The sequence below is a fragment of the Macrosteles quadrilineatus genome, unplaced genomic scaffold (genome assembly GCF_028750875.1).
Source record: "Macrosteles quadrilineatus isolate MER2022 unplaced genomic scaffold, UCM_ALF_1.0 Scaffold_2__2_contigs__length_208266976, whole genome shotgun sequence".
Lineage (NCBI taxonomy): Eukaryota > Metazoa > Arthropoda > Insecta > Hemiptera > Cicadellidae > Macrosteles > Macrosteles quadrilineatus.
The window spans coordinates 40,934,310-40,951,187 of NW_026542595.1; the positions used below are offsets into that span (position 1 = coordinate 40,934,310).

Below are 16,878 nucleotides of genomic sequence, written 5' to 3' on the forward strand. Positions count from 1 at the left end.
GGAAACAGGTCCGTGACGTAGGAAGTGGTGAACGAAGTAGTAAATGCGAGCAGTCCTTAGTGTGGGAACCGTTTATGACGATTAGATTAAGGTTTCTGCAATCCTAAATGCTATGGGAAGGGAGGGGAACAGGTTTGAGACGTAGGACATAGGTGGTAAAGGAAGTAGACAAGGCGAGCTGTCCGGAGTGTGGGAACTGTTTATGAAGATTATATTAAAGAATCTGCAATCCTAAATTGCTATGGGAAGGGAGGGAAGAGAGGGAGGGGAGAGAGGGAGGGGAGAGCGTTTATGACGGAAGAGAGGGAAACATGTCCGCGACGTAAGAAGAGGTGAAGGAAGTAGTAAGGTGAGCAGTGTGGAGTGTGGGAACTGGAAACCGTTTGTAGCAGTTAGATTAATGTATCTGCAATGCTGAAATGCTATGAGAAGGGATGGAAGCATGCCTACGACATAGAAAATGGTGAAAGAAGTAGTAGAGGCTAGCAGTGCAGAGTGTGGGGAATGTTTGTGGAAATTAGATTAACGTGTATCTAAAATACAAAAATTCTATGGAAAGTGATGAAAACAGGTCCACGATGTAGGAAGTGGCTTAGGAAGTAGTAAATTATGAGCATAGTGTGAGAACCGTCAGTGGCAGCTAGATTAATGTATCTTCAACCGTAAAATACTATGAAAAGGGAACGAAACAGGCCCCACAAAGTAGGAAGTGGTGAAGGAAGTAGCAAAGGCTGGCAGTGTTGAGTGGGGGAACCGTTTGGGCAGTTAGATAAATGTAATCTAATACTTAAATGCTATGAGAAGGGAAGGAAACAGGTCTATGACGTAGGAAATGGTGAAGGAAGTAGTAAGGCTTACAGTGCAGATTGTGGGAACTGTCTTTGGCAATTACATTAATGTATCTGCAATCATAAAATGCTATGGGAAGAGAGGAAAACAGGTCCACAACGTAGGAGGTGGTGAAGGGAATAGTAAAGGTGAGCAATGTTGATTGTGGGAATGGATTAATGTATCTGCAATGCTAAAATGCTATGGGAAGAGACTGTAGACTGTAGGTTAAAATGATTACGAAGCACGAATCGATACATACTTTCGATACAATAGAAATTTACAACTGAGTTGACAACAGCTGATTTTTACTCCATAGAGGCTAAATACCCCCGCCGCATCAAACCTGCAGACTAAGCGAATTTCCATTTGCCTGATTGGATTTACACTAAAATGTCTACTTAAAAATATAACATTTATTTCCTATTTAAATGGAATTAGTGTGGGAAAATAAAACTCTTCAGAACTTTCTACAACTTAGTTATATTTTACACTTTAAAAAACAGGACAACAAAACGAACCTTCTCTAAACATTAATTTAACTCAACACCCATTAGTCACCATGACAACCGAAATATCCAAAATCGTAAACATAAAGGACACTAGTCAGCTGATGCTAGTTCACAGCTACACGCCCCCGTGGTGTCAACACCACCACACGCCCTCGAGGTGCCGACACAACTTACACTTTCATTTTTACTTTCAACTACTTTTCGCACATCTGCTATGTGATGAGGCCTGCCATTTACTTCAACACTTCTGGGTGAAAACTGTCCAGTAACCACTCCTTCCTCCCATCTCGAAGTACAGGATGGGTTTGGCGGCTTGACATACACACGTTCACCCTTCTGAAGTTTACATACAAGCTCTAACTTTTTCAGCCATTCCGAGAAGTCTCCTTCGCCATCATACAACTTTACCAAATCCGAAAATCTTGTACCGTTTCCAGACATGCCGAAATAGCTTGTGGGAAAATAAAACTCTTCAGAACTTTCTACAACTTAGTTATATTTTACACTTTAAAAAACAGGACAACAAAACGAACCTTCTCTAAACATTAATTCAACTCAACACCCATTAGTCACCATGACAACCGAAATATCCAAAATCGTAAACATAAAGGACACTAGTCAGCTGATGCTAGTTCACAGCTACAATTAGTTTAACAAGTACTTATGTTTGCTAAATCAGGGAGGGTAAAACAGTTTTTTTTTTGTAAAATGTTAATAGTTTGTAAGAAATAAAAATATTTTCCAAATTTGATCAAAATATGTTCATAAACAAGCAAAATACAACAGTTTACTTGTTCTCCATAAGAATAACATGGGATTTTCCATTTTCACCTCAGGATTATTGCATTTTATTAAATTTATTTCAAAGCATATTTTAGCTATATAGTCCTGCATTAAGCCATGGTTGTCATTAGACTCAATTATTATTTCCTGTAGATTTGCCATCTCTAGATTCAACCGTTTGGCTTGCAAAAATCCCTCTAGCATTTAAAACAGTAGAAAATCTTAATCATTAAACACATTCGAGATCACAATCAATAATCAGACCACTGCATAATTAATTATCTTTAAGAATTTCACAAAGTGTGATGACAATTGGAGAAAAATTCTTATCAGGGATATCTAAGCATTAGTGGCAGATAAGTAAAGTCTGTTATCATATATAGTGGTCGAGCTGCAGTACAAGGTACCACTAATGCTCAACGGTCAGTGCATTTTCCTTAGTCTATGCTTCAGGATGGAGCTTGTTGACAAGTTTGATCAGTTATCTTGTAGGGTTATGTTTGTTTTTAATAACTTAGGCAATAAAATAGTTTGATTTTCAATTTTTAAATAAAATAATAAAATAAGTCTTTTGATTTTTGATATAATACACTAGTGCCCAATGATATTTGTAGGATATAATAAGTAAGTTTTTAAATGAACATTTTTGATAACCAACTTTAGGTAAGTTTAGAATGTAGCCATATGCTTTGTAGGAAGCAATGAGTTTATGTGTTTATAGCTATTTTAATTAACTTACACTGAAAACTTATAACTTCTTCACATAAAAAAAATGTTCTAAAACATTTAAACACTCTTTTACTGTATTTTTAACTGCACATATAAGAAAAATCCAAGATAAACTGGGAACTTAAAAACAGTGGTTTTATTTTAAGCGTAGTGATACACAGAATCACTGCTGACAAAACTCATATGCTGACAAAACTATTTTAAACATATAAACTTTCGCAAATACAGTATCTGACAGTTTCAAGCCAAAACCGCCAAAACTAATGCTTCGCAATTAAATGTCACCCGGATCTTGTTGGTCCATATGTTAAATCCAATTATTAAACTAAAAAATGCTTTATAGATCTATGAGGCATAGCCCTGAGGTAGGCCTATAATCAAAGAAAATAGAACCTAGGTGCTATATTCTGTGCTATAATTGAAAGTTACTTTCCACAATGGTTAAAAGTATTTAAAATACTACCTCAACCTCACAATTTAACACTTTATTCGGGTTGACATTTTCATTATCAAGGTGCTCTTGTCCTTTCCGTGAAACACTGAGAAATAAGGACATTTAATGCATATTTAACAGACATACACACAAAAATACATAAATTAATTAGGGAATTTGCTACACTTTAAGCATAACAAAGTAGGCCTACATATACAATTAGTATTTGATATCTTTATTAATGTTATAAAATTTTATCATAACAATTTATATTTGCTTGGACCGAAGATGACCCGAAATGCTGTTGAAATGCTATATGAATCGACTTGTTATATGAAATGAAGTAGGTACTATAGACGATTTAGATTGGTAATTTATAATAAAAATTACCAAAATAGGCCACGAACTATTGATACATAAACAACGTTTAAAGCGTTTGAACAATTCATAAATTTTTTACTAAAATGTGTTATCCTATTCTTAGCATAAACTAATATTTTGGAATCCAGACAGAAAAAGCAAAACCTATACAGTTAAGACATCAATTAAGTTGATTACGCCTGTAATAAATAAGGTGCAACACCAACGATAACTAATTTGTAAATTACAGTGATGTGTTGGTACGTAAAAATGATTCTTGCTGCTACCAGCGGTTCAAAGGAAAAGAACCAGTACCAAAAACCAACGTTTACAGTTAAGAACTATAGTACATCCTATACTATAGTAGTAGAACTATAGTAGTAGTAGTTAAGAATTATATGCGTTAATCAAGGTTATTGATCTCTTGGTTTTGGATTTTATAGTATAAAAAGTTATTGGCAATTAAAGTTATTTCCCATCAATTGCTTTATTTTGTAAACAACTTTTAATGTAAACTAACCGTTGTCAGTTTGAAATAAAACAACCTTATACGACAACTTTCTGTTATTTAATAGTTAACGTATTCCCTAAACAATGATTAGTATATCTATTAACATAAGAAGGAAATGTGACAAAAATCACACAACGTTGGGTTTTTGGACGTTTGTAATTTTATTTCTTAAGTAGGTAGGCCGTGTATTCTAGGGAAAAGTACCGGTATCAAGGATCGTAGTCGAAAAGGTTGTTATAATTGAGTAGGCGTACGTGCCAAGAGATGGGCTATGGGCCTATTGGCTGTATGGTCCAGCGATTGCATCACACGGTGAGTAGGAACTATGGACTATATATAGTCAATGGTAGGAACAGAAAGTGACACATTGGAAAATCGAGTTTAGCATCATCCGTAAACCTCTGTTACAATTACCCACTGCAGTTGTGTTTTTTTACTTTACACTTTACACAACCGCCATTGAAGCGCCGTCAATGAGTGGAACCTTGTTTCTAAGCTATTCTATTGGCGACGATTATTAATAAATTTAAGATTCCCAGCCGTATACAACACTGATTCAAGGTCGTCTTTCTGGTTATCAAAACTCAAAAACAATTTTATGCACAAAGAATCTCTGGTTCCTGACCTGGATGAAGCCTAGTTATTTAATTTAATTTACGGTTACACTATATTTAGGGATGGACGAGATTGGATTTTTAGTTCGAGACGAGATTTTTTATTTCTCATAAAATTTCGAGACGAGATCGAGACGGGATTTCCCTTCTCATACACAACGGGAAATGCACGTTCAAAATTTTTTCCTGATTTTGTAACATTGTTAGATGACTGTTTAAATACAAAAATAATGATAATAGGCAAGAATATTTACAATCTTTTATTAAAAAACATCAGCATAACATTTTTTTTATTAATCACGCCTAACTTATTAAAAATGCCTACGATTAGGAAACATAGTGATATCAGTTAGGATAGAGTTCAACTTATCCTAAAACAAAATAAATCATAAAATAAAAGCAATATTAATTTTTATAAAATAATTACTTGTTTTGACTTTTTTTAGTAGGGTCATTCCATATCAAATCAACAAGGCTCTCAACCTGACCATCTTGGATTTTGATGAAATTTTGCATACTTGTAGTATTTTGAGTCCTGAATCCAAATATGCTTTTTAAAAAAATCTATTTTTTATAGTTTTTATGATATAAATATTTGAAAATGGTAAAAATTGGCGTTTTTTACCGTGCGCGCAAATCTAAAATGTTGTCTAGGATGAGTTCTATTGGTCCTATCAAGTTGTACAATGGCTCATTTTAAAGAGGATTCAAATGCCTTTAATCTGATACCAAACTCAACCTACTTTGGTAAAAATTAATTTTTTTTGAAAACTTCAAAATATGTTTTTGAAAAAAAATTTAAGATAGTGTTTTTTGAAAAATTTGAAAATTACATATGTTAAAGAATGTAATCTAGTAAGTACATTATACAAATTTCAAAATGGGATGATAATGGGATCAGCAGTTATGATAAAAATACTTGACTATGGTTCACTGTTTCCAAGCGTTTTCCAAGCGTACGTACTAACCTAAATGTATCATTTAATAAGAGTCTATTAACTATATGATTAAAATTAAAAATATCTGCCTATATTTGAACTATGTATGTCATATTTTGCTATAATATAAACTAAATCTAGCAAATAAACAACATTATTCAAGTTAACAGAGTTTCCGTCAACCTTTGAACATGAGGGCTACTTTGAACAAACTTTCCACTTTTCATATTTTATTTTTTTTCATATTAATTTTATCTTTAAATGATAATGTTTATTATAATTTTCTATTCCCAGATAAATACTCTACTAAAAAAAATTTTAATAGTGCATACTATGGTTCTGCAAAAAATTAAAAATACTTATTTTTCACTGACATTTTTTAGTAAAAAAAAGTTGTCCAAACTTCCATGTCTACAGCAAACCCAGTAAGTTTATGATTTATGACTTAAAACCATAATTGAATAGCCCATTTATCTGGGATTAAGAAAATACCTGCTTTGATTTCTTTATAAGCAGTAATAACTTTAAAAAAAGAAAGACAAAATTACCCAATTTGCTGACCCTTACTTATGGCGTCGCGACCCTTAGATCTGGAGCAAAATTTCCCGGACATGAAAAAGAAATACTTGGGTTTTAAGTGTTATTTTTGAAAATGATTTTTCTAATGAAAACAGATGTTTTGAGCTTTAGTTATTATTAGCAGCCATAATCCAATTCCTTTATTTGACTGCTATGATATTTAAAAATACCCTTGCAAAATTAAAAAATAACCGGACGGACATTTTGAAAATTCTCCGTAACTTTTTTTAATTTTTGACATATCAAAATAGAAGTTATACAGCAATGTGGTATGTGGTTTGTGGTATTTAAATCCACAAATCAGTTTTCACTAAAAAAATTTAATTGTTAAAGTGAGAATACATTATTTATACTTATGAGCAGACATTTCCCCAAAACTAAATAATTAGGCTATCATGGAATATTATCTATGAATCAATAATAAGGTTACTACAGGATTTATATAGATTGATCACAGTATATTGTGTGACAAAATTATCAATGCTTGTTTGTCTCTCTCTCTTGTCACGAGAGGAAAGACAGACAAACATGGACCTATGGGTTTTGGCTCAGGTTCCTGAGTATTTTCCAGTTGTATTGCAACGATTTACTGTAATTAATCTTTAAGTCTGCCTTTTCACTAGGCTGGAGACACTAGTCAGCCACTAGATCTGTGCAAAACCACATTGTGAAGCACTTTACGTTTACACTATCAGGTCGCAGCGACCCACCTCGGCAGTAGCGACCCGGTCTTGAGCAGTTGTAATTTGTTTGACAGGTACACAGGTCTAACTTATGTTTGTCAGTCTTTCCTCTTGTCTCAAGACCGAGTCGCTACAGCCGAGATGGGTCGCTGCAACCTGATAGTGTAAACGTAAAGTGCTTCACAATGTGATTTTGCACAGATCTAGTGGCTGACTAGTCTCCAGCCTAGTGAAAAGGCAGACTTAAAGATTGATTAGGCCTACAGTAAATCGTTGCAACACAACTAACTGGAAAAGACTGAGGAACCTGAACCAAAACAAATTGGTCCATATTTGTTCAAAGGTTGACGGAAACTCTGTTAACTTGAATAATGATGTTTACTTGCTTTATTTAGTTTATATATAGCAAAATATGACATACATAATTCAAATATAGGCAGATATTTTTAATTTTAATCATATAATTAATAGACTCTTATTTAATGATACATTTAGGTTAGTACTTACACGCTGTATGCGCCGAAATGCTTGGAAACAGTGAACCATAGTCAAGTATTTTTATCATAACTGCTGATCCCATTATCATCCCATTTTGAAATTTTTATAATGTACTTACTAGATTACATTCTTTAACATATGTAATTTTCAAATTTTTCAAAAAACACTATCTAAAATTTTTTTTCAAAAACATATTTTGAAATTTTCAAAAAAAATTAATTTTTACCAAAGTAGGTTGAGTTTGGTATCAGATTAAAGGCACTTGAATCCTCTTTAAAATGAGCCATTGTACAACTTGATAGGATTAATAGAACTCATCCTAGACAACATTTTAGATTTGCGCGCACGGTAAAAAACGCCAATTTTTACCATTTTCAAATATTTATATCATAAAAACTATAAAAGATAGATTTTTTAAAAAGCATATTTGGATTCAGGACTCAAAATACTACAAGTATGCAAAATTTCATCAAAATCTAAGATGGTCAGGTTGAAAATAATTTTTTATTGGTTGATTTCATATGGAATGACCCAATAAAACATTCCTCACACTGCTTACACTTAACAAAACTTCTCAATAATGTTTATTAAAGTAATATTATTAAAATAATTAAAGTAGTATTTACATTTAAAGAATTAATTAAATAAGAACGCCTTCGCAAAGGAAACGTAACTACAACACGCTCCTGTATTGCGGGTATTGCATTGACTTTCTGCAGGCGTTTTAATTTTTTTTTTTTTTATTCTCGTCTCGATAAAAATCTCGGTCAAAAAGAAATCTCGTCTCGTGTAACGAGATTCAAAATTTCCCGAAAATTTCCCGAAATTTCGAGACTTGACCATCCCTAACTATATTATTCCACTTGCGATTAATTAAATCCTTCATGTAAGAAACACGTTTTTAATCTCACTTGGATGGGATTTGCCTTCAAAAATCAAAAATGGTTGCGGTATTTGTAAACAACATTTGTAAACATATCGGTGACAGCTAGAAAAAATAATCTTGATCCGAACAGCTGTTCGTTATTTCATAGATGATTATGTGATAAAAATTGGACGAAAACTTGACAAAAATCGCACAAAACTGCATTTTTGAACGTCCGTAATTTTATTAACAAATTAGTGAGGCCATATTTTAATGGCTAAAGACACTCTCGCTAATCCAGTGAATACATTAAAATGACTTGGATCTTGATAGGTACTCTCGTTTTCCTGGAGAAGATTGCGTAAAATGCCATCTTGAGTGTTACAGACAGACAGAAAGACAGACAGACAGACAGAAATTTAGATGAGACGTGTTTCGGCTTTTTTAATGTATAAAACCTAAAAATAACCTAAAAATTTATTATTCTGAGCAATGTACAGACAAAACTCTAATTTTATTTATATAGATTTGTTTTTTTTTTAGCTCTACAAAATGGTTTGGAAAGAAATTGCTGAATGTTATGTTTTTTGGGTCAAAAATGGGAAAAACCTATTTTTACCCCATAAAACCCCCGTAAACCCCCGTTCCCATAGTCCGATCATGCTGGTTCGTTCAAGTTTATCCCGCCTTACACCTTCATACCAAGTTTTATCAAAATCGGACAAATATTACTCAAGTTATCGTGCGGATGGATACATATATATACTTATACTTATAAGTATATAAGTGAACGAATGGTGTTTTCGGCCTCTAGGAACATCAAAATGAGAAAGTAAATTGGTCCCGGGCCTAGGTCTTACCATGAGACCAACGGTAATAGCTACTTCCCTATAGGGAAATTCGCTAAAACGATTTTTACTCCCTTAAGAGTAAAAATGCCACTTAAGATCCACAACGCATGCATTAAAAACGCCTTTTTTTACTGCAGTATGACAAAAACAATTTAATATATACCCTTGATGACTCCGCTCAATTTTGTGGATGCCTCTGCGAACGCCACCTAGTTTAACATATTTGTGAAGGTGTTATAATAATATTTATAGCTGGTGTTTATGTCCTGGTTGCTAGGCGGGGTGTTGTGAAGCTCTTAGCTCATTGGCTGACAAGTTCCCCCCCTCCACCTACCCCAAGGCGTGGCACTGCTATCTGAAGCATCTCGCCTCTGATACCAAGTCCTCTGTAAGGTTAGTACTGTAGTACTACATTTAACTATAATCGCTGTTTCAAAATATTAGGTAAGTAGCCTACTGTGCGGTGTAGTTAAATGTACAAGAGAAGAATCTAGGGTTTTGATACAAATGAGGTTTATTTTACGAGAGAAAATGAGAACATGTTTTTATGAGAGGTGATTCGAAAGAATTAACGCAACAATGGAGATTTCCATATGGTCGTGTGATGGGAATTACAGATAGACTGTTAGGAACAAAGATATTTAAATTAATACAAAAACACAAAGACAACTTGCCTAAACATATAGCCTGCTTTGAAAGAGAATTTACCAGTGAGGGGATGTAAAATTGTTTAAATTTCTCACATGTTAAGGGAATAAAAACACTTTGACAGGCTTGTTTGAGCAAAATAAGGTCTTAACATTGAGGTTCCCTTCCTTGGACTTAACATTTGAGCAGTGTTGTTAAGAGATGTTTAAATTTTCATGACACCAACAGAATTTGTTCGCAGCATAAGTTTTGGGTAACAGCTTGAAGTAAATTATCAATAATGGGTGAGGTATTTATTGGTTCATGAGTAGATGTCAGAGAGGTGTTTTTGATCAGAAAATGGCCAGGAGTGATTGCTTCTTTTTGTACCGGGTTAACTAAAAACTTATTAGTTAACTGTAATATGAATGAATAAATGAATTTATTTCCCAACTGACAAAAAATAAATGAATCAAATATTATATTAACCCACTGTTCCACAAATGTATTAATTTCCAATCCAGCATGTCAAGCTTTTTTTCCTTATTTTTGTGTGTGTTTGTTTCAAGTTGCAGAGGCTTTAGGTATCACATTTCTAACTGTTGGGGTTGACTTTGACTTTTAAAGGAAACCTTTTGTATTACAGCATCAAAATGATTTAAATGTACAATCTGTTTAGTAACTTCACACAGGGGCGATGTCTACTTGTACCGGCGTCTAGTTGTACCTGCTGCATTTTGGTGACAGGCGTCTAGTTGTACCTCGTCCAAAGGTGTAGGTACAACTTGACGATGGTGCGGACGTCTAGTTGTACCTACGTCTAGTTGTCTCTACGTCTAGTTGTACCTCTTAAAAATCTACAGGTACAACTAGTCACGTACGCCACCGTCTACTTGTACCTCATACGTCTGCGTCTACTTGTACCTACGACTACTTGTACCTACGACTACTTGTACCTACGACTAGTTGTATCTACGGCTAGTTGTATCTCCCCTTCAACTTGTCACCAGTTTAAGGGATTTATTTTATTTCTTTAAAAATCATACAATCTTACAACAATTTTTTATAAACAACTTGCTACCAAAGCCAGGAAAATTTGGCTTGTCTGCAGCTCATTGAGAAACCCCTGTTCTTGATAACAATGTAGGCCTACTTGTATCCCTTGGTCAGTGCTTATCCATATTACACTTTAGTTTTCCTTATTTCTTGTCAAGATCTGCTATCATTGTTTTTTCCACTTAAACTCTACCTTTCTATCGTCCCCTACGAGCTGTTGGCCCGTCCTACGTACGGGAATCGAGCAGTCCATTAAAACTATATATAGTTATGTCTATTTCTAATTCAAGCTTAGTGTAAGCAGTTCAAAATTTATTGTAAAGAAAAAGCTGCCAATATTAATTAAAACTTGTGATCGTTGTTACTTTCCCAACCTTTCCTCAAAAAGTCGAGTAGTAAAAGATTTTACTACAGATCGGACGCCAGACAACTAACATTCGATAGAGTTTTCAACCGCTCGACCTCAACTTCATTGTACACTTCATTGTTCATTGTTCACTGGGAAATCCATTGTAAACTATAAGAAATGCACACTAATCAATGCAAATACTTTAAGGTTATGTGAAAAAAAATATTTAAAGGAAGCAGCAAAAATAGTAATACATAATTGCTAGGCAGCGGTCTATTGCAATTCATTAAGGATAATAAACTGCTTGTATATTTAATGATATTTATAAATGTTAAAGCGTTTTTCGGTACTAGGGCTGGACAATTTGAATTACAACTATAGCTGCCATTTCGACCCTGGACAGCAATGCGTAGCTTTCAGCCTCCAATTTACGTCTGTAAAACTACTAAAACATCATAGTGCGGTGAACAATATTTGCCAATCATAATCAATTGACTCGGAACACTGCAGTTCCTGATTTCATTAAGGGTATTATTAAAAAGTACTCGTGCAGTAATCAATTAACTACTAAAACATCGTAGTGCGGTGAAAAATATTTGCCAATCATACTCAGTTGACTCGGAACACTGCAGTTCCTGATTTCATTAAGGGTATTATTAAAAAGTACTCGTGCAGTAATCAATTAAACAGGGTAACGAATTGAAGGATAGATACAACTAGACTATAAGGACGCAAAATACGCGTAGGTACAACTAGTCGTAGGTACAACTAGATGTAGGGACTACTAGACGGAGGGACCACTAGTCGTAGGGACTACTAGTCGTAGGGACAAACTGGTCGCATCCGTACAAGCTAGGTGATACTACTTGTCGGTAGGATACACGTCTAGTTGTACCTACGTCTACTTGTACCTACGTCTAGTTGTACCTCCTAAAAATCTGCAGGTACAACTAGTTGGGTGTGCCACCGTCTACTTGTACCTACGTCTAGTTGTACCTACGACTAGTTGTCCCTAGGCCTCGAGGTACAAGTAGACGTAGGTACAACTAGACGGCGGGACAACGAGACGTGGTCCCCTCACACATGATTTTTAACTCAAAACTTGTACTCAATACTAATATCTAATATTTGGTTGTCTGTTTCAGTGCCTCAGGTCTTTTAGGTGTTCTAGTGGCAATGTTAACTGCCTCACCTCTCTCTCTTGACCTGGACGTCCACAACTGGCTGCTACTGCTGGCTGCCAGTATCTATACTGGTATGCAACTAAATACAAATTTAAACATAATTATTTGTACGATTTATTTATAATGATAAAGCATAATAATATTTTATTATGATCAGAGAATCTACTAATGCATTTGTGTGGTTCATGTCTTTCAAATAGTAACCAAATTATATGATTGACTGGTCGAATGGTTGTGAGATTTGTTTAGTGATACATCATTTTTCATTAACAATTTTCAAGTTGTTTTGAAATAATTTTAAAGATACATTTCTATTTTGTTGGAAAGTCTTCTTCTTCTTTGTGTTTTGCATTTAATATCTGCCTTACACAATGAGTTTAGTGATTAGATGTGAAAAAGGTCCTTCATATTTGAATTAATAATGACAACAAGAATAAAAAACAAACAACTAACACTATACAGCTGAACATCATATTTATAAGCGGTGTAATTGTTGGTTTAATTTATTTATAATTAGCTGGCCCGACAGACGTCGTCCTGTCCTAATATGGTTTTATGTCAAATTATCGTTCATTTTCAAGATGAGCTCGTTCGCATGGCTCAATCACGTCCTGGTTGAAGTTCGTTCGCTACGCTCACTCACCTTTTTGTTGCAAGTTAGCCGTTGTCATAAATTTAGGAAAAAATAGTGCTGCACCCTGTTGGTAAACCTGTTAACTTTTTAATGCTATTGAACTTACATCACCTCATAAGGTTAACATGGGAAACTCCAGAGCCACTGGGGCAGAGCCCTTTTGACGAATCTGCACCTAAGTTCACACAAACCATCCTTGAATAATGCTTAATAATGCCTGAAAGTTTCATTACAATCTGTCGAGCGGTTTCCGAGTCCATAAAGGACAAACAAACATAGGCTACACACAATAATTATACATTGGATTTTATATATATAGACAAGTTACTTAGTTATTCATGTGGTTTTTTCCTGTTGATATTGACAAAATGCTGTCTGATGCTAATTTGAGCTACGAATCTATTGCTTTGTTTATCCAAAATGTATCTATTGTTTTGTTTATTCCACAGGATTAGCAACCATGGGATTAAAAGAAAAAGAATTAAATGAGAAAATGGAAAACAAACAGTTGTGGAGTCACTTTCAAGACCCAAAGGTAAACAAGACAGTTCTGAAAAATACAGCTTACAGCACTGTATAAATTTGGTTCTTCTTTTGATGATAGTTTCAAGTTGGTAAATAGTGAGCATTTTGATTTTCAGCCACACCATTAAAATTGTTCTGTTTATTTAGGTATAAGTCTAAATCCTGGTTCTTACCATCCTAAGGTGACATGCTGTTAGAAAGCAAAAAAATCCAATGACAAAATAATTGCAACGAGGTCCACAATTGTTTCTCCTTATGATCAAACCAGCAATCTTTGGATTTTATGATAAGCACCAGCCCTACCCACTCTAACTAGGCTGCCCAATCAGTTATTATAATACACATGTTGTGGTTATAAATACAAATACGGTGTTTGGCTAGCTTTTGTAAGCTGAAAAAGATTGTTAATCAGTCACTTGAACATTGCCTTTTATGATTGATTACAACCAATCTTTGATAAAAGTTTACCTGGATTTGATATGTCCAAAGTAAATATTATTCTGGTTAAACTTATTAGGTATTTTCGTCATGCAATATTATAGGAGATCATCCATAAACCAAAACACTTATGAACTGAAATGCTTATCAATACCAATAGAAATAAGAATATAAAACCACCTCAATGTGTCTTAGACAAAGAAAGAGAAAATAATTGACTGACAGACGAAGGGTGGATAATTGGGGTTGGGGATTTTTTGTTGACTGCTACACAATTCAAACTAACTACAAAGTGATTTACAACGTCTGACATGTTACCAATGAAGCGATGGCAAGATTTTGCTCCTAGAAAACATACTGTATTTCAAAATGAATAATTGCTCTTCATATAGGCCTACATATATAATAGGTAACAATAAGTGTATGTTGTTAGACTTTGGTTTGGATTGAAAGTGTAAACCGGTAACCTTAACATGTGCTTTAGAGTTATATTATTGTTATTATCTTATTCTTACCATTTTAAATCCTGAATAAACAGCCTTCATTTTTACCAAAATCTTGGTCATCAGAAACAAACCCCCCCCCTTTATTTTGGTTGATAAAGGTTCTTTTGTGTAAATAACCAAAATGTTGAAATGCCTCAATGTTTGGGAACGCTATTTGTTTGTTGTAGATGGCTGGCTTAAGTGAGTCACTTCTGCAACACCTTGTGCGTATGTTGTGTGTGTTTGTGAGAGTTCTGGAGGAAGCTCCTGGACCTAAGAACACCAACCCATCACCAGTCAAGCGGCGACCTACACGCTCCTCCTCCCCAGCCAAGCTCACCCCCTCTACAGGTACCTCAAGAACAAGCTACTATACCCATAGCGTTTGTTCAATGCATTAAATGTAGCAGGATCTGAATTTGGTTGTTTAGGTCCTGAATATGTTGTCTTTTTGTTAACATTTTTTTTTTGTTCCAGGTAGAGTTTAATATTAATATAAAGTATTTAGTTTCTGCACCCTTGTCTGCAATAAGTTTTAGTAAGACAAGACCAACATGGTATTAGACTTATTCACCTTGGATAGTTTTATCAAGTTTATTTAAAATCTTTAACAAAATTTAAAAAGTTTAAATTATTAAATCAACAAGTGTAACTTTTTTGAATATATCAGGAGTCTGTATTAATTAACTTATTATAACTCTATTTGTACATGACTGATAATGTAGTTTTTAAAGTGATATCACTGTATGACTGTTGTGGTATTTTTTACATGATTGTTCTCTTCACATTTGTAGGTGAGAAAGACGCTGGGAAGGAAGAGAAAGGAAAGTTTGGTAATTTCACCCATCTTCCTCACTACAGCAAACTTTTTGATAACCTACGATCTGCTTATACCAATCACAAGGTACCAATTACAAGTATCTTAATCATTGTATTCTTTAAATAGAATGGTAAAAATCATATAATGCTACAGCCACACAATGTGTGTCATCTCATAAAAACCTTAAAAAATACTGATGTGTCTTATGGCAATTGTACAATTTAGACCAATTTCTAAGAAAGGGTAAATTTGAGATTCAACCAACAAAATTGGTTAAGCAAATAAAACATTTCTTGTTAAGTTATGTCTACCATATTATGGAAATTGAGCCAACATCAAGTATTTCATAAGTTATGAAAAATAAGAATAAGAGTCAAGATAAGTTAATATTGTACTCAGGTACAATCCTGATAATGAGCGAGTTGGTCAAGTGGTAGAGTGTGGGACTTTCTGAGGTCCGGGTTCAAATCTTGCCAAATCACCAATGCATTTTATCTAAGTGATTTATGTATCTATTAATTTCAACAGTCAAAAATCAATACCGTACATAGATATGATAATGCCGCAACGCCTAGGTAATGAAAAACTAATGATGTGAACGAGTAATGTAAAAAACGATTCCGGGATCGTGCCTAGCTTCCTAAGGGAAAAAATCCTGATAATGAACTTGTCCTCGATGTGCAAAGTAATAAGAGATTGCGAGGTGTGCAAACTTAAGCTTTTCTGAGTCTGGCCTCCAGCTTTTTTTGAGCCAAGCTATTGTATAAATAATGTATAAATAACAAACTTTTTTATAGCAAAACGTTTTTAAACGCACTAAAAAGTAGAAAATAATTTATAAATATGTAGAGAGTATAAATACCTGTAATATTTAAAACAAAAAACGTGGGGTGCATGCAATAGATAATTTACAATTACCTTCACCTATTGAAATAATGTATTATTATCAATTGCATGCATCCCACGTTTTTCGTTTTAAATCTTACAGGTATTTATACTCTCTACATATTTATAAATTACTTTCTACTTTTTAGTGTGTTTAAAAACGTTTTGCTATAAAAAAGTTTTTTATTTATACATTATTTTCTACTTTTTAATTTTTAATGTGTGTGGATGTTAAATATATGTCAAGCATCTATACCAGATTAAGACAGAGGCATGTGGGAAATCTAAGGTTTATTTGAGGTTCTCTTCATATAATTATGTATTAGATTGAATGTATGGCCTACCTACTAACTATAAATATATCAATCTATTTAATTTATTGTTTACTTAATAAAATAAATACATTGGTATCATACACCTTTAAATCTGCAATCAGATTTTTCATCTTTATTTTGAAATGTTTGTATGGGAGCATAACCTGTACCTCTTAACCTCTGCTCTTCGAACTGTCAAATTTAAGTATTTACATCTGACTTAAATTAATTGATATATTTACATTCTTTCAAAATGTAAACATGGAAAATTTGGAAGCCCATGGGGCGTAGCCCAAGGGAAATATGAAAATTAAATGCTATAATATTGCATTGTCATCCATTTGTGAGCTATGTTTCAAATTTCAAGTCTCTAGCTC

General features: G+C 33.9%; 1 protein-coding gene across 1 annotated transcript in view; it reads left to right on the top strand.

Moving 5' to 3' along the window:
* LOC128984104 (huntingtin-like) overlaps nucleotides 1–16,878 on the top strand; it is a 48,541-nt gene that overhangs the window by 27,000 nt on the left and 4,663 nt on the right. Inside the window, exons 17-21 of the mRNA XM_054403389.1 lie at nucleotides 9,462–9,577; nucleotides 12,362–12,471; nucleotides 13,484–13,569; nucleotides 14,671–14,833; nucleotides 15,277–15,386. Of these exons, the coding sequence (XP_054259364.1) occupies nucleotides 9,462–9,577; nucleotides 12,362–12,471; nucleotides 13,484–13,569; nucleotides 14,671–14,833; nucleotides 15,277–15,386 (585 nt within the window). The remainder of the gene's footprint in view (nucleotides 1–9,461; nucleotides 9,578–12,361; nucleotides 12,472–13,483; nucleotides 13,570–14,670; nucleotides 14,834–15,276; nucleotides 15,387–16,878) is intronic.